This window comes from Mixophyes fleayi, chromosome 9 (assembly GCF_038048845.1).
Source record: "Mixophyes fleayi isolate aMixFle1 chromosome 9, aMixFle1.hap1, whole genome shotgun sequence".
Classification (NCBI taxonomy): Eukaryota; Metazoa; Chordata; class Amphibia; order Anura; family Limnodynastidae; genus Mixophyes; species Mixophyes fleayi.
Window position 1 is genome coordinate 99,631,253 of NC_134410.1, and position 23,197 is coordinate 99,654,449.

Consider the following 23,197-nt stretch of genomic DNA (forward strand, 5'->3'; position numbering starts at 1 on the left):
TTCCTTATTGACAGAGAAAACCTTGTAACTTTGCATATAGGAAAGTAAGTGCAGAAATCTCAGTTTTATTTAAAGGACTTTAAGGTGAAGGAAAATCGCATATATCATAAAACGTTCAGCAAAAGGCATTCTGGGAATTTTATTGTCATCTCCACTTGTACCCACAAACAAATGTTTCTTTTGAAAACACCAGGGTCTGCTGAAGGAAATTGGAAAAGAATGAAGAAAAAAAAAAAACCCAAACAAACCTGAGTGTTAATTCAAGGTTGAAGTGTGAATATTTGTCAGAACAGGCTAAGAACATGTTTCTAGTTATTTAAACTACCAAGTAGAAAAGTTTCTGACATGTTATTGTGCTCTGTTATCAGTTTAATTAAGATAAGTATACTGCATTTATATATATATATATATATATATATATATATATATATATATATATATATATATATATATATAGTCTTTACTTTAAAGTACCTATTTCTCTATAACTCTCACACTTAGAGAGAGAGATTATATCCTCACTTGTGCCAGATGTCTGAATAATGCCTCTTTACAGTGAAAAGACTTTTCTCCTAGGCACAAGCTGCAGGAATTAATGCTGTTTGCAAATACACAGCACGTCCTAACTGTAGGGGGGCGGATAGGAATAGAATAAGATTTCCTTGACGTGCTCTCCACTTTCCAGGCATTTTAGCCCAGCGCCTAGGTCTCTCCGAGTTACAAACTGTGCCGTATGAGACAGTTTCATGTCTAACAATAGTCTGAAAGTGAATAGTTTGCAAGACCGAGAACTGCAGGTGATGTAGGATTGTCCAGGAATGTTATTCATAAGGAGATTAGTTTGTCACCAAGTATTAACCCCCTAAATACTGATACTTTGAGGAGAGTGAAATATATCCATGTAGAAGTATATTTTATTGTGTGAACAAGAAGATATTCTAATCATATCAACATGGTTTTGTCTGCTAGTCTACATGTATGCAGCTTCTTTTTGTCCCTAAATGCTACATTTTTATGTGATACATTTATTGCCACAGATATCATACATGTATCATACATTTTGCATGATATGTGTCAGATTGCCAAAGCTGGCAATCTGATGGACAAATCTGGGTTTGGTACATGTCAGGAGAACCATTCCTACCCGAATGTGTACTGCCAATTGTAAAGGAGGAGGAATAATGGTCTGCGGTGGTTTTTCAAAGTCTTGGCCTGAGCCTCTTATTTCCAGTGAAGGGAAATCTTAACTTTACAACATACAGTGACATTCTAGAGACTTGTGTGCTTCTTTATGGTGAAAGTTTGGGGAAGGCCCTTCTCCTGTTTCAGCATGACCATGCACATAGCAAGTTCCATCAAGAATGGTTTCCCATGTTTGGTGCTGAAGAACTGGACTGGCACAGAGTCTGATCTTAGCACAATTGGAGGTCTTTGGGATTAATTGGAATGTAATTGTGAGCCAGGCTTTATCGCCCAACATCAGTGCCCAACCTCACTGGATACACACTACACTAAATATCTTTCGATGCGATATTGTTAACGATTTTACCAATGACGGAAAGTCCCGATCAGCATGCCGATTCATATGTCCATACTATTGATGTTTTTCACAATTTGCTGTCGGATCTGTCCACATCTGTCATAACCATGGGCTGAAAAGATCGGGACTGCACACTCCATAGAGATCTAAGGACACTGCCGGTCCTGAGTGCGTACACACTGCAGCATTGGAAAGACATTGTTCCATCATTGAACGAGATTTTTAGTCTGATTTTAAAAATCAAATCAAACGATATGATGTGCTCTGGAACTTTTCTAACTGCATAGTGGGTTTTGGAATGAGATGTTCAACAAGCACATATAATGTGATGTTTTGCCCATGTAGTGTAGCTATACTCTGTATCAAATACAGTTGTACCCAGAGATAAACTTTGTTACATCTTACAACAGAAATAAATGATTCTGTCTGATTATATAAATGGCTGAAAGGAAACTGAGGCTAATTCCAGGAAGCCTGACGAGCCAGGGTGGGTGGGTGAGCTAACTTTGAAGAAAGACATAACAGTTTATCAAGTAATTATCGAAGCAAACATGTGACATTTACCAAAGAAGATCTGAAAGTCAACTGATAGCGGGTTTTTTGGGGAGTTGAGGAGTTTTAATAGTGCCATAGGTTCCAATTTTGAGTGCACTTATGTTCATTGTTCACATAGGCAGAACTTTTACCCATGTAAACAAGATGCCAAATTTTATTGTGCACCTGTTGCATGGGGGGCGGTTCTTTTTTTTTTTTTATCCCCCCAAAAAAGTGTTCTGCTTTGATGGTGTTTCTAAAACCATACTTGACTAGAACAACATATTCTATTAGTATTTTTAAGTGTTGTAAATGTGAACACAACGCAAATGAAATGTCCAACAGCATTGTTTGGGCTCTGTAAAAATTGCAAAGAACCTTTTATTTGCATATTTTTGGAGGTGGCAATACAGAAAGTATGAATATTTATTACTTGCCCAGCAATTATCCATTGAAGATATTGCCCCATGCATCACAATTCAGGCACATTAGAAGAAAAGCTAAAATATATTAATACATAAAGCCATTTGTTAAAAGCCAATCCCTATTAAATTTCAAATGGATTTCTATTTTTATTTTGTTTTAGTGAAGGTTTTTGTAACTGCTTTTTTGACCTCAGCCTTGGTTATAATGTGTTTGCTTCTACTGAATAAAATATTTGTAGGAAGATTCAGTCAGACCATGTACTTAGGAGGTACATGCAGTCCATAAATGGACTGCTATAGAAGGCAATGTTGCCTGCAGGGTTGGTAAAAATTATGTTATAGACTGTACCTTAAAGGATGAGACGGCCACATTGCTGTGCAAAAGTGAAGAAAAGTAAGCAGCACAAAACTATAGATCTTTGAAAGTTTATTAGAAGTCACAGTCATGATGTTTTTAAAGAATATGTACAGATTTAGTGGACCTTATGTATTTAGCTTAAGTAGACTTTCCCCAGCACAAATAGCTTTTTTTATGCTGGGATTTGAAACATTGGCAGATGAGGCAGAGTTGTCCGAGCTGTACACATAGATCATGCAGTGTTCACAAGGAGACATTTGAGATTAAGGTATTGGGTACATATATTCTGCTAGAGCAGAGATGCACATTGTAAGTGAGGTCCCTCGAATGTCATGTTTACATATTATAGACCACATCTGCTATCAAAAAATTGACCCTAGTCTCTGTCTCTGTCTCTGTGTGTGTGTGTGTGTGTGTGTGTGTGTGTGTGTGTTAGGGATTTTAGACTGTAAGCTCCAATGGGGCAGGGACTGATGTGAATGAGTTCTCTGTACAGCGCTGCGGAATCAGTGGCGCTATATAACTAAATGGTGATGATGGTGCTGAGAACAATGGCACGTGGGGACCCAGCTTAAGAAGTGTTGAGCAAACATCATCGATAGCTGTGAAAATAAAGGAAAACTTCTTTAAATCTACTATAGGTGGTATTTGGTTTTCTCGCGTCTACATGCCATATTTTCAAATACTTCTGACCAGTGCTGACGAGGAGGTGGTTGTCGAGGTACCCTGCTGCATGTGTGGTGGTCCTGTCCAAAATAAGACCCTAATGGCGACAAGTGCATACACTTATACAATCGTCCATACAAATGACTGATTCCCTTTTATTCTCGCTCCTCCCCAGACCCATTCCACATACCCCTCGGCCTACCAAAAAATGAGTAAACCTATTTTAAATACAGTTAAACGCCTTATAGCGGCGATTTGGCAGAATGATTCCCCTCCGTCAGTACCCGCTACCATAACTAGTATCTGGTTTACATTCCAAATGTAAAGTATTCCAGCTACACGGAATAACCCGCAGGTGAACTTTTAAACCACTTGGATGAGTTCCCACCATTTTGCTATTTACATAAACTACCGTTTGATATGTCCTAGACAATTTAGAAGTAATCTATACATTACCTTGGTTACATTTAATCCACTGATTTATACACAACAACTCAACTCCATATTCATTTGTTGGATCTGAATTCCTTCCCCAAAATTCATCGCAACTGTCCAAAAATGAAGCAAATAATATCAAGCATTCATCTACCCCCCCCCCCCCCCTCCTCCTTTCCTGACTCTCCCACTCTGTTTGTCTTCCCTCATAGACAAGTTATATTTAATAACGTTCCATTCTTTGCGACTTTGTTTTTCATTTATTTTCATGTAATAATTCTAAATGGATACAAATGAATGTTTGTACTTTGTCTATTAACTTGTGAAAAACAATAAAGATATTTTCAAAAGAAAAAAAAAAATGAGGTGTTGAGTACCGCTTTACTAGAAAGGGTGTCTCTTGGGCCTCCATTAGTGAAGATGACCCTTGGCATCTGCTTAGTTAAATACATAAAGTCCGCAAAAGGTAGACATCTCCTTTCAACATAAAATCAACTTGACATCTATAGATTTCATATAATTCTTATGAAGGTTATAACTGTTAGCATTATGTAGTACTGTTTTATGAGCACGGTTGCTGCAAAAACGATTAAAGAACAGAGGGGTGTTACTAAGCCACAGGTTATCTATTATAACGTTGTCTTGTGTGTTATTTTATCAGCTCTGCCAGTTCAACGTCTTACATGCTGGAACGTATTGCTTCTAAAATTTCACAAGGTACCCTGGCCTTAAAAGATTGTTTAAACTTTATATATCATACACGTTTTCACGGCTGCATTATGTTTGTGAATGATGAGTGGAAACAAGGATCTTTGTGATTTTATGGACATGGGTAATAAAATTTACTATGTGCAACTCTGTTGGAGCATGAGAACAGGAATATATAAAACCAATGTGGGTACAGTATTTCACCATGTAATATGATACATTACTCTCTGGTGCTTCTCTGATTTAGAGTAAGCAATTATATACCATTCTCTGTATGTTAAAGGAAAATTCACTGTATATGTGAGCACAATTTATTTTTGCTGGCTTGGTGGGCCTTGGCATAACAAAGTATCCCCTAATTAACTCTAATACAATAGTGCAGACAATTATGCACCTTGCACCTAGAATGATTTAAAGACAATTGCCTAGTCTTGGTTTCCCTGTGGCTTGTCGCCTCTGCTCCCCGGCATATCATTCTGTCGACATCTTCAGATACTTTATGATTGACAATAATATGGTGGCAAGCATGACTCTTTTTGCTCATAACGGCTCACAAAATAATAAAAAATGTGTGTGCTGAGATTTACATACTAGGTGTTAAAGAGCTCTGAAAAAGGAGGAAACTAAGGGTCCTGAGAGCCCCCAAATTTGGGACTTTATCAGCCTTGTAGTTGTTTAGTGCTATTTTTTTTTTATTTTAGAATATGATCCATAGACTCCAGTGGAAATGAGCCATATGTCTCGCTAAATTGTACTTGCTTAGCTCTAAAAGAAATTACATTTTATACAAAGCATAAATAAGACTCTTTCAGCATAGAGTATATTGCAGAACAGCTATCATAAAAAGCATATTTTGCCTCCCTCGATTTTATAAACCATGCTCATTGGCAGGCCAGGTTAGAGAAGCGTCGTTTTCTGCTTTTGGTTGGCATTTGAAACTGTTCACTGTCCATAGTGTATACACAATATGTCCTTTAGAGCAATGGTGACCAAACAGTCGATTGTGATCTACCAGTTCACCGCGGCAAGTTGTTTGGTAGATTGGTAAATTTGCTGCCTCCCCTCCCACCCCAGTTGTCTATAATGCTCACAAATGCCATATTCTCTTGAGGATACTAACATGGTTGACTGTATAATAGTGAGCATACTCAAAATAAGTTATGTAAAGGGAAAACTTTTGTAACTCTTCATTGAGACTTTAGTCTCCAATATGGCAAGAAAAACAAACAATGAATTAAATATAATGAAATGTCTTATACGTGGCACTGTCCATTTTTGGGGAATTAAAAATTAGTATAATAAGTTTTAATAAATTGTAGATCTTTTATTTATGATAATACTGTTAGAAAATTAATAGTTTCATTGTTAATATAAGATTATTCCCTTCTTTCTGCAATGATCATGTGATCTTATGGCATAATTTCATTGCGTAATCCTTCGTCCTCCCTGGTGCATATAATTGTTTTATTTAAACTGTATATGTTTGATGTTGTTTTTCATCATTTACTAGTTAACCTAATAAATATTACTATTATGTCTATAGAGTAGACCATAGAGTCCAAACGTCTGGCCATCCATACTTTAGGCTGTTGTATGATTTGGCTGTTGGAATAGCGATCTTTAGAAGTTGTGGTAGAAGTGGTTAGCAGTATTAAGCCCTGTGTTTTACTAGGCTAAATATCGTACCTGATAGAACTGGACTTTGTATCCTTAACTGAATCTTTCCAGAGTATAACTCTGTACTTCGTTTCCTGCCAAATGACATATATTAAAGACTTAGGAGGGTGAAGCTTCTCTATCTTCTATCCTTTTGGATTGGAAGTCATACAAGTATTCTGTACAGACTGCAAGTTGTTAGATTTTCACAGGGGGTCTACTAATAAGACTGAATAAAATAAATTTCATGCTTCAGTCTTCCATCTAACTCTTAACTTAGTGGTACATTTTAGAGAGGTAGAGGAAAGAGGAGTCTGGGTAAAACCAAAACTTATTTTACACTCATTCTTCATATATCTGACAAAGAAAAAAAGCATTCGGTCTACTTGTCTTCTAAGCAGTTTATTATTTGGTATATCAGGCAATTATTTTCACTAAATATGGTTTTCTATATGTTTTCCAGGATTTTACAAGGACATTCCTGGGGAGAATGAACAAGCTGGTAAGTGAATCACCATCACCATTTATTTGTATAGTGAATGATTCATTTCCATCCTTCACATAATCAGTAAATTAATCTTTCTTATTTGTGGTCATCTGTGAAGTAATTCCAATTATTTCAATTTGAATCGCTCATGTCTGAAAAAAACCTTTTTTCTTGTTGCAAATAAATGTTCTATATAACAGTAGGTTTTACGGAGCTGCTTAGCTACCATACCTCTAATGCTAGGGTGACAGGGAGAAAGAGTTATGTTCTAATTAGTATCAATGGTACTGGGGCTAATCACTTAACAGCAGTCCTAAATGTGTGTGTACTAGCAATTATCTCACTTTGTAGCTTTGGAGACTAAAAGATTATTATTATTTCTTTAAAATAGTAAGAAAACATAATTCACATTCCTGAGACTTGGAGAAAAACATAAATATATATAATTATGTATAATCTAACCCTTCTCTCTTGTTGAATGTTATAATATTATGTATTTTATCAGCTGAATATTCAAAACCGAGATCAGCTTTTTGTTAAAGCTGATATATATCTCTTTGCAGTTGTGAACTAAACTGTCTCACCTTTCATTGACTGTCCATTTTTTTTTATTTTTTTTTTACTCTGTTGGCATTTTCACAGTGCCATATGTTTGTGAAATTCCCACCCACATATCATGTTACTGATTTTGTAATTATTTTTTTTAAAAGCTCCTTTACCTGTATATATGACCTTTTAAACAATAATCCCAGCCCCAAGAAACTATTTTTAAATACCATCAACCTTTCCCCAACAAGCAGACCCATTGGTCTCCCATGCTAAGGGCCCACACAATTCGGGAGAGCTTACCCCTACCAGGACTGTCAGCTTTTGGCAACCAACATAAAGTACGGTATAAGTCAGCTGCTCCTGATTTTCTGTGTTGGAGCAGAAGATGTCACTTCTCTGGTAGAGCGAGTTCTCCTCATCTGTGGGGGTCCCTGGCATGAAATGTAAGTTAATTTTCAGTAGAGAACCTTTACATAATATCCATATAACCAGAGCAAAGCATTTCCTCTACCCACGTAGTCTTCTTTGCCCTCTGTGTGCCCACTTTGGGAGATAGCAACATGGCAGCCACAATATGAAAAAAGCTTGAATTATAGAACTGATGTAAGTCAGTATAAATCACCTCTGTATCCCCGTTCACATGTATGATGTGTGTCTATGTATAATTTGGACACTTTTTATTTCCACTTTATCAACCCTGAATCCGATTCTCTATTTTAATTACTTTTGTATATCACTGAAAGTTCCCAGTAGAGTAAATGGTTAAACCACAGATAGAAATGCAGAGGTCAGGAGGATATTTAAAACTTCCAACAGGGGATGAAGTAGAAATTGGTATGCAGGGGGCAGGGGCAATGGTGTTTGCACCCACAGCCCTGACCCGACAGCAGATGTTGAAGGAAACCTAATTGGACGTCCGCTTTGCACCCAAGTCATCTCCCAATCTAATTTGCCTTGACTGGTCATTTTGGAAAGAGGTGAAGATGGTTCCTTATTGATTTGTGTACACTTCTGCTTATTTCAGCACACTCAGTGTTTGACATCTGGTGCAAACAGGAAAGATAAAGAAAGTATTAGCCTTAACTTTAAACCCTTCTCATGTTGACATTTTTACTTTGGAGGAGTAAAATCTGAGACACGGTTTTTGCTACTCTTGAAACTTAATTTCATATTATAAACCTGTGCATGAGGAACCTCATAGAGCTATAAGTACTGTACAGGGTTGTCCATTGATACAGTAACATGTAATTGGTGACTTCAGGACATTAGCAATGTGAAAACAAAGATCCTGTATTAATTTCCAAAATAATACTATTATAAAGCAGCTTAAGCTAGCAGCTACTGTTTGATGCTGAACGGCTGAGAGAATAGAATACTGTGAGCCAAGAAGTTTACATCTGTAATGTAATTAATGTTGTGTGTTCCAGATTTGAAATTCAGGGAGCTCTGCATTTTTGCCAGTGATGTATAACTAACTAGTAGTTAGGCATTACTAGTAATAACATGCTTAAGAAGACTGACATGATCAGTCACATCTGGCCCACCCCAGCCACGGGAGCTCTTCCTTTTTATCCCTTGTTTTGAGCCACCTGCCAAATTGTCCATTGTGAGCAGAGACAGATTTATCAATCAACCATAATCCTCAATGAAAAGAGCTTTTCAGCTGCTCTTACTGTATCTATTACCACTGCTAGACCACATCTTCTTGTAATTACACATATACTGAATTTGTTACTTTGCACCATGAAACAGTATTTAAGATTTCCTTGTATTTTTGTGTTTTAGTGTAATGTTTCAGTTCTTATAGATTTGTTATTTTACACAACACATTGTAATTGGTATATTTTTCCTCATGGCGCTGGATTGATCATTAGGTTACATTTATAATTTGCTGAAAGTTTTTAAAGCATGTATAACATTTATTAGTTGCTGTTAAGGTGCACTTTTTTTAAAAAAAAAATGTTAACCTGCTAACTGTACCTGTATCATATTTTGTGTACGTTTATGGTATGGGGTAGAGCTTTAATTGTCTATTTAATGAAATGGATGTGATATGAACATTCATTTTAATAATGTTCTCCAGAATTAAAAAATCTATATGCCCCTAATCATTTATAGATGAGACATCCAGAAATTTTTAAGGTTTCTTATACTAAATGGGCTTACTGAATGGTTGTAGGTATTAATGTATAACCTTGCTGATGAAAAGGTTGAACTAATGACCCTTCTGCCTCTCTTTGTGGATCCATGAAGTGCAACAGTACATTTCAAACATAATCTTTGTGAGCTACCAGGCTGATGATCATGTAGCCAACTAGTCACACACAGAGTGGAACTCCCTGTATGCTACTTTATACAGGTTTTAGGCTGTCTGCTTCTTATACAGAGGTGCTGTGTATGTCCCTTTTATATAGGGGTGCTGTGTATGTCCCTTTATATAGGGGTGCCGTGTATGTCCCTTTATACAGGGGTGCCGTGTATGTCCCTTTATACAGGGGTGCCGTGTATGTCCCTTGTACGGAGGGTGCCGTGTATGTCCCTTGTACGGAGGGTGCTGTGTATGTCCCTTGTACGGAGGCTGCCGTGTATGTCCCTTGTACGGAGGCGGCATTTGTTGCGCCCCTTGTACGGAGGCGGCATTTGTTGCGCCCCTTGTACGGAGGCGGCATTTGTTGCGCCTCTTGTACGGAGGCGGCATTTGTTGCGCCCCTTGTACGGAGGTGGCATTTGTTGCGCCCCTTGTACGGAGGCGGCATTTGTTGCGCCCCTTGTACGGAGGCGGCATTTGTTGCGCCCCTTGTACGGAGGCGGCATTTGTTGCGCCCCTTGTACGGAGGCGGCATTTGTTGCGCCCCTTGTACGGAGGCGGCATTTGTTGCGCCCCTTGTCCTATAATTTTTAAATGAAAAACAGGCATCCATGTGACCAATGTTTCCTAAAGCTGTAAAAATCCAGCTAATGTGAGCCCTATGTTTATACAGAGTGACTGAGTATGCTTTACACAAGCTTGATTAACCACACCAGCCTTGTTCCATTGTCCAAAGAAGTGGACACTGCTCTGTAGAGGAGAGAGACAATTCCTGAATAATTCCAGGAATCTAGTACTTTTGCTGCAAGTAGCTCTGCTAGTGGTAAATTGAAGCTTGGCTTTAGTTCCCATTTGCTTTGTAAAATTAGCCCTATGGTTTATATGCTGTAAACTGTATAGCAGTAGCTAGTTTTGGCATTATGGTATTTTAGAAACAAACGTATAAAATTCAGTATAAAAAGATGGTGGGTCTGTATGTATAATGAAAAAAGAATATACAGTGCACAAACCACCAAATAGCTTGCAATAAGTCCACCAGATCACAGTCTAATGAGTTTCTCTTTTGTTTTCATTATCTTCACTAGGTTTCTTTATCTGTAGTTCACCCGTGGTCTCCCATTCAGATCACCTGATTCCCCACAGCTAAACATTTCTACAATAGAACACAAACAGGATGTAGGAGAATCCCATTTAATTACATTAAAAACCCTTCCACAGCAATTATAATAAATTAAGCTTCGGTCAGCAGCAAAAGCTGAACAGTGTGAATGTCTCCAAAATATTTCGGTGCACAGACAGGAGCATACATCAGCAGATTTAAAACTCTCGCAGAGCCATGTTCACAAACGCTTCTCATTTTCCGGACTTCGCCAGGAGTGACAAAGTCTTGATGGGGATTTTGTGTGCTTCTGAAATCCCTAACTTTATTTAAGCTGGTTTAGGAAGAAGCTTTTTTTTTTTTTTTTTTTTTGTGCTGACCCGCTTGCATTTACAATCTGGACGATATTGTTTATCTGTAATGTGATTGAAAAATCGACTGAGAAGACAATTGGCTATGAAGCAACATTTGTTGATGATGAGATAGATATAGAGATATATATATATATATATATATATATATATATATATATATATATATATATATATATATATTAGTGTCTACCATAAATGTTTTCTTTATATAAAGATCCAGTGATTATACAAACATAAATTTAGGGTAATATCTAAATATATCTCTGCTGACAAGGTGAATCTGGCACCTGGATGGTCCACTTTATTGTGAGAAACATGTTTGCACATTTTTTGTAATAATTAACCAGGGCCATTAGATGTTGTCTCTTCCATTTAGACCTCAGGCAGAGCCAACACTGTCATTTTACACTTTACTTTAGGGTTTCTTTGAGATTGGCCTTGCCACTGCATCTCCTATAGAAGATACTGTTGAATGGACATAAAGCATATCCAAATTCCTAAGTGTTTTGGCCTCAGGGCTTTGCCTTTTTAACCTCAGCTGCTTTAATTAATGGCGTAGCTTGGGTACATTAGACATACAACATATGTCCCCAACACATAAGGGCTAGCTGTAGTGTTCAGTGTCCACATCACATGTCTGTCTATTATGGCAGGATGTGCTTTAATTTAAACCAGCAATGTAACCATTTTCAATCCGGATGTCTGTACATTGCTGTTTTAGCAGTTATAAACCTTTACAGGGTTTCTTAACCTATTTAATATGTAGCCCTATGTGATGCCAAATGTTAATACGAACTATCCCCTAAATTGGGTAAATGTATATCAGCCCAGTCCAGTCCTTTTAAAAATACTCTTTCTGATTTTAGTTTTGTACATGTTCTATTGTTAATGAATGAACTTATTGTTTTGAGTAATATTAAGCAGACTGAAGTACCCCATGAACCTGAGTTACCCCTTGGGGTGTACGTACCACAGGTGGGAAACTATGCTTTAGCGTAATGTCACACTGGTGATTTCTCTGCAGTCATTATAGCCATAAAAATGACAGCTGAAAATCTGTTCCCATAGTCATCCATGAAATATTATTGGAACATGCCACAGTAGCGGTTTTCCATAAGCGAGGTTGAGGCTGTTGACATTGAGACAGCCTTGTGGATGAGACAGTGTAGGAAAATGCAGCTCTGTTGAAATCATTGGTTTCTGACAGTTACGTGGCGGACACAGCGTATACACTGTTAGGCCACATAAGGGGGGGAATTCAATTGCCAACGTGGCCCGCACTACGGTACTTTTAATACAGGTTGCGAGCAAAAATCAGCATTAAAATTATCGTAGTAGTGGTAATAGTGCACATGTAGTGTTATTCTCCCGAATAACATGGCCAATTGAATTGGGCCCTAAGTGTGGCAATTTTCAGCAGCATAAAATCATTGCAAAAATCAATCACTCGTGAAAATAAGCTCAGTGATTTTCTCCTGTGGGGAACAACAGATTAAAAATTGCCAGTTGTGAGTATTCTAAACTCTCACAAGCAATTCCTTCTTTACCATTCCGTTTTGATTTGCACTAGTATGTTGCAGAAGTGAAGCTTACATATTGTACACCACTACTAAAATGTTGGCACTTTATGAATACAGGGTAATAATGAACAGTATCCATATTATGTTGTAAATCTTGCAACACGCTGGCCTGCTTTTTGAATAAAATTAATTTAATATATGTGATCCCTAAAGCAATCTATGAATATTTTGATGGTCTGTACTGGACAACACGTGTAATTTTAAACTCACCATTTTATACAGCAATGTTCATTGTAATAATGTGTGGGTAGGTTTTCCTTTGTCTATTCTGCATTCTGCAAGACCTGCCTAGCACAATGCTTCCCCATGTTGCTCCAGAATGTTGTGGTGTTGGAGAGGAAGAAACCTGTTATTCCTTGATAAGTTAACATTTGTTTTTATCAGAAAAACACACTTGTTTTACTGAATTGTTCTGTGACATTTATTGTAGAGCTTTTATTCTGTCCTTAGTAGATTGTACTCCCAGTCCCATATAACTTTGAAGTGAACATGTTGTAAAAATCAATTAGAGTGTACATTACATTCAAGCTTATCATAAGAGTGTAGAGATTTACAATGCAAGATAATTTCACTGTGAAGATTGTGCTCCCTCTGTGGTGTCTTGTGTCATTCTGGTTTATTCCCGCGTCCTCTGTGTAGAACCCTGAGCAGAGGATTTCAAAGCATAGATAGGTGTCCTGTAAACAGTATTACTTGCAGGGTTTTCACGTGTGTAGCAGACAAATGGACCATAATTGTGCATACTATGTTTTCATTGGTTTTTATGAACTGGTCCCCTTAACTGAAATGTGAATGAACATTTATAGTTTACACTTGGCATAGGAAAGCTGTAGTTAACCTGCTACAATGAAGTCATCACATAGACCGTACAAACAGACCACTGGAAATCATCTTTGCTCAAATTTTTATATTGCCTACGAATGCTGACTTAAGGTGTGTTTTTGTCACAGGCATGAAGACCTCTTCAAGTTGTGTAATACTTTGTCTGTAAAGATTTAAAGGAAGTTTTGGTGGTAGAGCACCCACAACTCTTAAGGTCACCAATTAAAAATGGCTGCGCAGGGGGTATATGAGCAAGAGGACCAATAAGAAGCTGCAGTTACCCGGACTGTAGCTTTTCATTGGTCCGCGTGGTCACACCAGGGGCATGCTGGGCTGGGGGACAGTCGAGTCTTGCCTCCCGGCTTCAGTGGGGAACACTCACCAGGGCTCCAGGGAAAGGATCTCTAAGTAGGGTGATACCCCACTTTAATGTCAAAGATGATACAGACGATAAATTCCTATATTCTGCTGGTGTCAGATTTATAGATAGAGTGGTGCCCAGTATAGCTGCAAAAGTCTGTAATTTGATGTACAGTCTAAAAAAAAAATACCATTAATGAATGAGTTCATTGCCATAAAGAACAATTCAACCAAGAAGTTTCAATCTATTATTTGGTGCAGTTTATTATGATAAAATTTAAATATGGATATAAAATATATACTTACCTGTGATGAACCGTTCACTTGATTCGCTTGATCCCTTTAATCTTTGACAGTCCCCCCAATGCCCTCCTATATACTACTCTGATTCATACAGACGAGCCAATGCCCTCACTTAGTGCATGCATCATTTGCATTCCTTGGAAAGTATGCGGAGTAGGAACGTCATCTACTACTTTATTTGAAGCAGGTGAGTGGTAGTATTGTATATAAGTCAGTAGAGGTTTTAGTGACCCAGTGGATCAGGCATACCTAGTAAACTTCCCAACGGTAGATTCTGTTTTGTTTGGAGGCTTATTTAAAGTCAGCAGCCTAATAGAAGCCAAAGTTTGAAAGAGGGTGTCCAACTAGTGTTGTAGCCATCAAAACGTGACTTTGATGGTAAGTAAGATAAGAAACTTGCATAATGAAGAGTCTCGTTACATGTGGAATTCCGTTGTAATATCCTCCAGCAGTGTTCCTTAAGCCTCTCTGGTGATAACACAAGTGTAGCAGGTAGTATTAGGATTAAGGGTCCCTACAATTATATCTATAATGTATTTTTCTTTTGTCTCCTGGAAGCGGCTATAGACCTTTTTGTGTATCAGATGTGTGTTTTTTATGCTTCTATGTCATATTGTTGTTTAATGCATTTCACTTTATTTTAAATTGGACATAGCTAGAAGAATAGTTATAGGAAATAGGACTTTTTCCTGTTAGAGAATATAGAGCCAAAATACATGCGTCACCCCTAGTGATAACCCCACGACACGGGAAAGTTGAGGACCTGCTCTGCAGCCGTCTCCTCAGGAGTCCAATGCTATGTCGCAGGTTCAGGCGAAGTTCATTTCTAGCAAGAGATGTTGCCCTCTCCACAACACCCAGCAAGGCAGTGAAGAGGGACAAGGGCGGTCAGAGGTCGATAGAAGTTCAAGAAAGCATAACCTCCTCTCCAAATGCTTGGGCAGCTTCTGTAAGCAATGGTGTTTACTGCACAGTCATAAAACTCTGAAGAACAAGGCTTCTTGGTACCACAGAGCCAGAAACCCACCACATAAGAATGAGCTGCATTGTTGCCTAAAACAGGAGAAATAATTGATTTATGTCTGCCAGTGTAATTAAACTATAAAATGAATGCCACATAAAGAAACCCTGGAGTTTCACAGCAGCGCTTTAGCCTTGATATCTCGACCGCAAAAGCTTGGTACCCTAATAAAGGTCATCATCCTATAAGGGTTGAATTATTAATCCCATTCAGTGAGCGTAAACACTATGTAATACTGGAAACAATTGGTAGCTATTCATATATCGCTGTTAGAAAGAGGTCAGTGGGGGGAGTAAGTTTTATTTTCAGGGAACAGCAGCTTCAGAATCTTAAGAAGTTATAAGGATATTGCCCTCAAAATGTTACCACCGATTGCATCCACCCAGACCATGATTCAGTTATAACGGTATATTGGCATGTAACTTGAGTGTCTGGAGACTTGCTTGGCACAACCAGTCAACTTATTAAATAACTTCTGCAGAGTCTTCACCTTATTAAATGACCTGTGCACAGAGGCTATGGGATTTAACACCAATGTATGAAACCGTTCATAAATATAGTGTCTTCTGTACAGAAACCGAAATACCTAGCATACACACTAGTGTAGGCTGTTGTGTAAAGTTTATATATCGTTTAGCTCTCTGTGCCAGCATGGGTGGTGTTTATCTTCTTCATTCAAGCATTTCAAGATGGTACCATTGGAAATGTGCAAGCCCAACCAGAGGCGGCGCTAGCGAGCTGTGAGCCTTGGTACAGGGAAGCAGGGAGGAAGCAACCCGGGCCCACAGCTCACTAGTTCTCTGTGCAGAGGGCCCCATTATTGCCAAGTTGCACCATTGGTACTTTTGCCACTGTGCCCAACTGTGTATGGGAAAGGTTGGTTGTGGGTCTAGCAAGAGATTGACTAAGTCTTTCTCTCTGATTGCTAGACAGACATATCATGACTTACCTCCATTAATGCCAACTTTGCTTTGGGTCCAGTACCGTACTGGGATTCATTAATACTTTCTTAATATTAAGGACAGGGAAACTAGAGAATGACAAACAAAAATAATAAAGTTTACCACTTATTTTTTGTGTTGTACAGTTTCTGCTCTAATAATTCTCCAGATTAAATTTAAGTTATTGTGAACTTTTACCAACAGCCGCGGTTTCTGTAAGAAGTGTTTTTCTTATGTTATAAATTTGAAGAGGATATTTATTGCCCAGGGAATATCTATTGGTAGTAAGCTCTCTCTCTGGGGTTGGTTTATAAAACCTTCTAAAAAGGAAAAGTAGAGGTGTTGCTCATAGCAACCAATCAGATTCCAACTATTATTCATCTAGTACATTCTAGAATATGATGGCTAGAATCTTATTGGCTGTTATGGGTACCTAAACTTTTTTCCTTTTTAGAATGTTTGATAACTCTAACCCTTAGTATGTTTAAAGGGTATTTAAATGCAAATGTGCATTTGGTAAATCAATTCAGTAAACCACTAATGATTGGGATTGTAGCACTGAGATGTTCATCATACGTTCAGACTAACTAACTCTGTAGCAAGGTGTCCAACTATGTACTTTTATTTTCTGTTGCACCTGTGCACTATTTGCTCTTTTTTTTTTTTTTTGTTCTCTCATATATTTGGATCTGTATTAGTTTCCCCCTTTAACTCTGTGCATAATGATGTTACATTACTGTCATCTCTTTATCCTGTCTCCTCAACTACCTGTCAGATCCATGGTAACTAAACTGTTTGATTAAGATTATAGTGTGTCCTGCAGATCAAACTTACTTGATGATAAAGGCATATATGCAATAGAGATAGCTAGTAATGTATAGGTTTTACAATACTAATGTAGTTAACAGCAAATGTACTACCAACAGCATGGACACCCATTTGCATATTATCATGTTTATCATTTTCATCTTATTGAAGAGCATTCAGTTGAGAACCCGAATTGTTGGACTATCAATGTAAAGGTGCCCTTACAATCTCTGATTTAAGGGGCAGTTAGGCCGTTTTATACCTAGCTGACTGTAAATTGTAGTGTGTAAAATTTACATGCCTACTTCCAGTAGGCGACGTCCGGGAGAATCGCGTCATTTTAGCAAGTTCATTTCGGGATGCGGGAGAAATGCCAGCTCTCCCGGCAGTCCGGGAGACTGACACGAATTTCGGGAGTCTCCCGGACTTTCTGGGAGAGTTGACAAGTATGGTGTAAATGCCCAAAAGGCCATCATTCACAAATCAACATTTGATCTGTAAGGATAAAAAATTTGGTTGGACTATGGTAGCGCCTCTCCTGACTCTGCCGAATGGTCAGACCTTTCATATTTTTCCGCAGATGTGTATGGTGGGACCTTAAATCCAAAATGAGAGCTTTTTAGTGATGTATTTGTACAAAAGATACAATACATAAAATGCACAACGTTGTCTCGAACTGTTTCCTTGTTCCATAATCCCATTTTATGCATGTGTTAAGAGAATTATGATATTTATAGTGGCTTTCACCTTTCTTATTGAAATGTATCTTACTGAAAATCAATAGAGTTGCTTTGTAAAAAAAAAACTAAAAAAAAAAATTTGGCCACTGATGTTGTGGTCTACAGATGGCCCTGTTCTATTTGTGTCTATGGACGATACATTAATTTAATGTGCAGCAAGTTCACATTATATACAGCAAGTGGCCAGCTTTGTCTTGCAAGTACCATGAAAAGTAGCTGCAGCCTGTGTATTTCTTCGGCTGTGTGGATTCCCCCATGATTTTGATTTTGAGGCTCTGATTGGTGGGCTGTGATGTAATTCTGGACGGTGCTTGGATTTTCTTTCCTGATCAAATTCAGTCAGGAAATCCAGTGAACTTATATTTTTCTCATTGCCGCCCTTATTGCATATGGATTTGTACCTATTGGCTGTGGGTACACTTTTGAATAGAATATATTGGCCATACTGACTATTTTGTGTTATTTAACCCTGAAATGACGCAGTGGTTCCCAATTCTAGTGTTCAAGCCCTTCAAACATTAGGGGGTAAATGTATGAAGCTCCGATTTCTGCAAGTTGCTGGTAATCGGGGACGTTTGCCTTTACAAACCAGCGCCGCTTTAAATTTCTCCTGCAAAGTCGCCGATTTCCAGTTATTTGCAGAAATTGAAGCTTTTTACATATACCCCTAGAGGTTTTAAGGCTGTCCATGCTTGAGCTAGTTGAATCAGCACGACTGAGGAACTGTAATCACCTGTATTCAAGCACAGTTATCATTAAAACCTGGACTGTTAAGAGGGCTGGAGTTGTTAAACACTGGAGTAATGTATTTCAGCTGCAGTGATTGTTATTGTTCAACAGCCATTCTCATGGATGTGTTACATTTACTGGTAAAGCAATAAATGTCTGTGGTATTACTAGTATCAGAGTTATAAAACGCCATTTCTGGGAGATGGCCGTAAATATATCAACAGTTGGCACCTTGCATATGTGTCTTTAATATAGTGTCAGAAACTAAATTTTTATGAAGACGATATGGGTTCAATATGATTGGCAGATCTTTTGAAGACTACAAGTCTGATATGAACCAGACAAAAAATATCCAGGCACTAAATATCAACTATATACATAAGCTTCAAGAAATTCTCCTGATTTGAGATGAAATGCGTGGATAGAGTACACCGCGGAGGAGGAGAGGGCTCTTTGCGATTTGCTGCTCCCATTGATACTTTTGAAAATAAGAGGAGATAAAAGGATGGATAGCTAATAAGTTCATACTATACAAGTAAGGCAGCCACTTTCTTTGAACTTGCTTACCTTATCTACAATTTGTTTATATTACATTGGGACAACTTTTGATCCCTATATATACCAAGGAATCTGGCAAGAGGATCTGTTTTTTCACAATGGAACTCTGTGTTCTATGACATTTGGCCAGGTGGACACAAACTTGTGTTTTCTAGTTCCTAATTCTGTCTAGTATGGGTTCACAATGTTTGGTACTGGTTTTTAATTCCTATACATTATCTGTAGCTACATCTAACCGTGTCGGTTTTAAAGAGCCTTATTTTGCTGCAGCAATGTCCATTTAATTAGATTTTTTTTGTTATAGATTATTTTATTTTTTTAACATTGTTTTATATGCTGAAGGAGGCAATTCTTTGAGACGCTTAAATACTGCCATGTAGAGTTCTTTTCTTTTTTTACCTTTATCTTCAACTCCCATGGTAAAGGATTTACTTTAGAGCTGTTACAACTTGCAAGTGTTTTATGCAAGCTTTATGTGTTTATTACATGTAGCGTTGAGCTGTATGATACTTTAAAATGAGATGAATGATACAGATTTAAGGTTAAATTAAATAAAGCAATGTTTTGTTGGCAGCCTTAAAGTCACTAGCATCTAGTGCCAGCACTGACGCAAAAGGCACAGAGTACCTAGTGAATTGATAGGCTAGATATTAGCCTACAAAATGGATATTTTTTTCTATCTATAGGTGAGAGATCGACTTAAAGTTCATCAAAAGAACAAATTTCCTTAACCTGTATGTTTTTAATTACATCCTTACAGGATGTAATAAGAGCCATAGAGAAATATTTTCATCCTTTAACACTCTCCAAACATTATAAGCCTGATTCGTCTTCAATCGCATGTAACTGGTCCGCCTGTGCGCCCGTATTCAAATACAAGCTTATCTCAAGATACCTTTCCATTTGTATCTGGGTTTAATTATATTCTCTGTACAGCGCTGCGGAATTAGTGGCACTATATAAATAGATGATGATGACTTACACTCTGCCGAATTGTTACATGCCATATGTAAACATATTACCAACTCATAATACTATAATCATTCATAAAAATATTTAAAAAAAATATATATTAATTTTCACGTTAAATACAAAAATCAGGATGTTCTTAATGCGTACTGTGCATACAATCCATTATTATAGTTTCTCTTCCTTGCATAGACATGTTCTGTACTGTCTAGAAGCATGTGTCCAGGTAGTCATTATCTGGTTGGTACTTATACTTGCCCTCTCGCTGGTGCAAATAATATGGCTAAAAAACACATAAGTACAAGCTGCCCAGAGCTTGAATCTGCGTTGGCCTGCCCTTACTTGTACATTGCCTACGTTCGTCTGCCGCTTCCCTCCCTCGTTCGGTCCTTCAGGTCGTAGGCAGTAGAAAGTGTCATTTACTGTCACACATGAATTGCATGCAGTTGTGTTATTTGGCATAAGTTCCATTTTTGAGCATGCGCAGAGCTATTTCACACAAGATACAGCACGCAAAGTGTCTTTCGTACGAAGGTGAATCAGGACCTATATGTTTGTAATTAGGCCAATTTTAGGGTAGGGTAAGCACACCATCTCCCTACAAATTTGTGTCAAAAGACATATTTTGATATTTTAAGACGCTTATATAAAAATATATCTCTGTATTTTGATTTTGTGGGTAGAGGAAAAAAATATTTCAAACGTAATATAAAGTATCTGATTTTTCTTCCCGTTTGTTGTTCCAGTTTGGTTTGCTTTTCTAAGCAGACCGAGAATTGCCCCTGCCTTTTAGGATCGAGTAGGCATTCTACCTCTTTTTAATAATCCCAGTGGGTTCCAGGAGAAATGGTTCCAGATGTGTACAGGTGTAGGTTACTGCTGTGAGGAAGTCGTATCTTGTGATTTTTAGCTGTGACAGTTGTGGTCTAAGACCGAGGTCCTGCCATCTGGCAACTCTGCCGTAGTGGACACTATGCAGGAGCAGGTATGCTACAAGTTGACCATCTGCTGACCTTTGCCTTAACCCCCCACAGGGCAGGAGGAGCTGACCCGTGCCAGGTTAAGCATTAGAAAGCCATCCTAGCACATCCTTCTGTGTGTATTCAGGCCTTACTGTATATTGTAGGATTGTATTGAGCATTGTCAGGAATCAAACGTTAACTCTGGAGTGAGCAGGCATCATTAAGACACTGTGCTCCAAGCTTCTTTCATTTAGAACAAGGGCAAGGAATATAATGCAAGCTCTTTTCCTGTAGAACATTTTGTTTTCTCTATGAACTTTTATCACTCCTATGGAAGCCACCAGTTACCTTTCTTACATGCGTTCGAATTCATATTTGTGGCATAAATTGTTAAAAATATATAGAATGAAAATTTATACCTCTGTGAAGTGAAATTTGATACAATAAGAAATGCACACTACCATTAGTAAAACCGATGTATATTATGTTTACTTTGATCTACTGTAAATCTGCAAAGATGAATTTTCCATTAAAAGCCTACTTATCTTTTGTAGGAAACATATCTGACCTTCTGTCTGACGGATTTAAAATGAACTCGCTGGTCGGTAAGTAAGGCTGATCTATTGGTATATTAAGCTGACTGGTGCAAGATAAAGTTTGCGTGGGCAAAATGCATTGATTTGTTCTCTCTCCCTTTTGTCTCTTTCATGTTTTGTCATGACCTTAAAAGGCTCTTAGGTAGACCTTTGATATAACGAACACACACATAGATTTATCCATCTGATTGTTTCTGGGATTTCCACCTACATCAGCCACTAGTGGGAGTTCCAGTGTAGATTGAGATATTACACAGCAACAGCATCTGCTACCGGAGGATCTGCAGCAGGCATGTCAAATCCAGATGAATGGATAAAACCCCCATGTGGCTGCATTCTAAATGAAGCTACACTTACTCTCTTTGAATAATTATGTCATTTAAAGGGATACAAAGCCTCTTCACCACTCCTGATTTCGATATAGGTTCCATTTACATTCATTCGTACCTGTATTTATGATGTAGATCTACATTTTCAACCCCAATTTCAAATAATACCATGGAAAAACATTATTAGAACTGCTAATTCAACTGGGAAATAATATTAATAATAATAATAATAATGGAAAAATTAAAAGGGTAGGCATACTTATTTGAACACCATTGAAATGGCTTTTGCATTCCTCTTAAAATTGGGACAAAATAAGCCTTTGCAATCTTGCAAAAATTGGGACTATTAAGTATGCATTTGAAAGTCATAGAGGAGGCAGAGGAATACATATGATGTGTGCAAGATCAACAGCCTTCAAAACACCAGTTTGATATACCTGCTCAACAGTATAGTAATCCTGAATACAGAAGGTACTTATATGCTAATAGCTGTTTTTTAACAACCAACATTATCCACCATTATCTAACAGATCAGATTTAATACTGCGGGTGGAGACATGTAAATTGCTCCATTGTTGCACTTGCAGCCAGTTATGTAGGTGGAAGCCACAGGTCTAACTACATAGATACAGCCAGGGATTCAGGCCTTTAAATCCAACTTGAAGACAGTTGTTAAGGTATAAGCATCCACCCAAAATTAACAGTTTAGTTTTGGGTGGGGTTAGACGAGTCCATTAAATAGACCTCATAAAACAATATATGATTATTTTTGTCTGTTTGTGCAAAGAAGGGAATAAAAAAAAGAAATAAGCTGTGTACTGTAGCATAGCATTAAAATGTGTTTATAAAGTTGATAAAGCCACTGGCCCAGATGGCATCCAGGAACTGCTATCTGTAATTGATGGACCACTGTTTTCTTATCTGTGGACCGGGTCAGTGCTGATGGGCTTCCAGTTTTTAAAAAGGAACAAAATTGTAACTAGAAAATTATAGCCCTTTCGAAACTGAATTCTGTCTTGGGAAAATTACTTGAGGATATTCTCAGGAGTCCATTTCTGAAATATAATGTGTAATATAATTTTCAAACTGTTTTCTCAAGAGATATAAGGATAGAAGATAAATGGTTTAAATTAGAACTCTGCTAATATTATTAGTGGTGTACCACACAGGAATCCGTATTGGACGCTGTCCATTTAAATCTTGTAAATAATGTTTAATAATTGTAGATAGCTTAGAAAATATGGTGTCCAGATTTTATGATGACAGTAAATTGTGTAGGGTTATTAACACAGAGCAGGGTTGTAACTTGCTACAGAATGATTTAGACTAGCGGTTCTCAAC

The 23,197-nt window shown here is 37.8% G+C and overlaps 1 protein-coding gene across 1 annotated transcript in view; it reads left to right on the top strand.

Annotated features, from left to right (window-relative positions):
• Positions 1-23,197, top strand: part of NR6A1 (nuclear receptor subfamily 6 group A member 1) — a 203,049-nt gene that overhangs the window by 40,078 nt on the left and 139,774 nt on the right. Inside the window, exons 2-3 of the mRNA XM_075184715.1 lie at positions 6,786-6,824; positions 21,486-21,536. Of these exons, the coding sequence (XP_075040816.1) occupies positions 6,786-6,824; positions 21,486-21,536 (90 nt within the window). The remainder of the gene's footprint in view (positions 1-6,785; positions 6,825-21,485; positions 21,537-23,197) is intronic.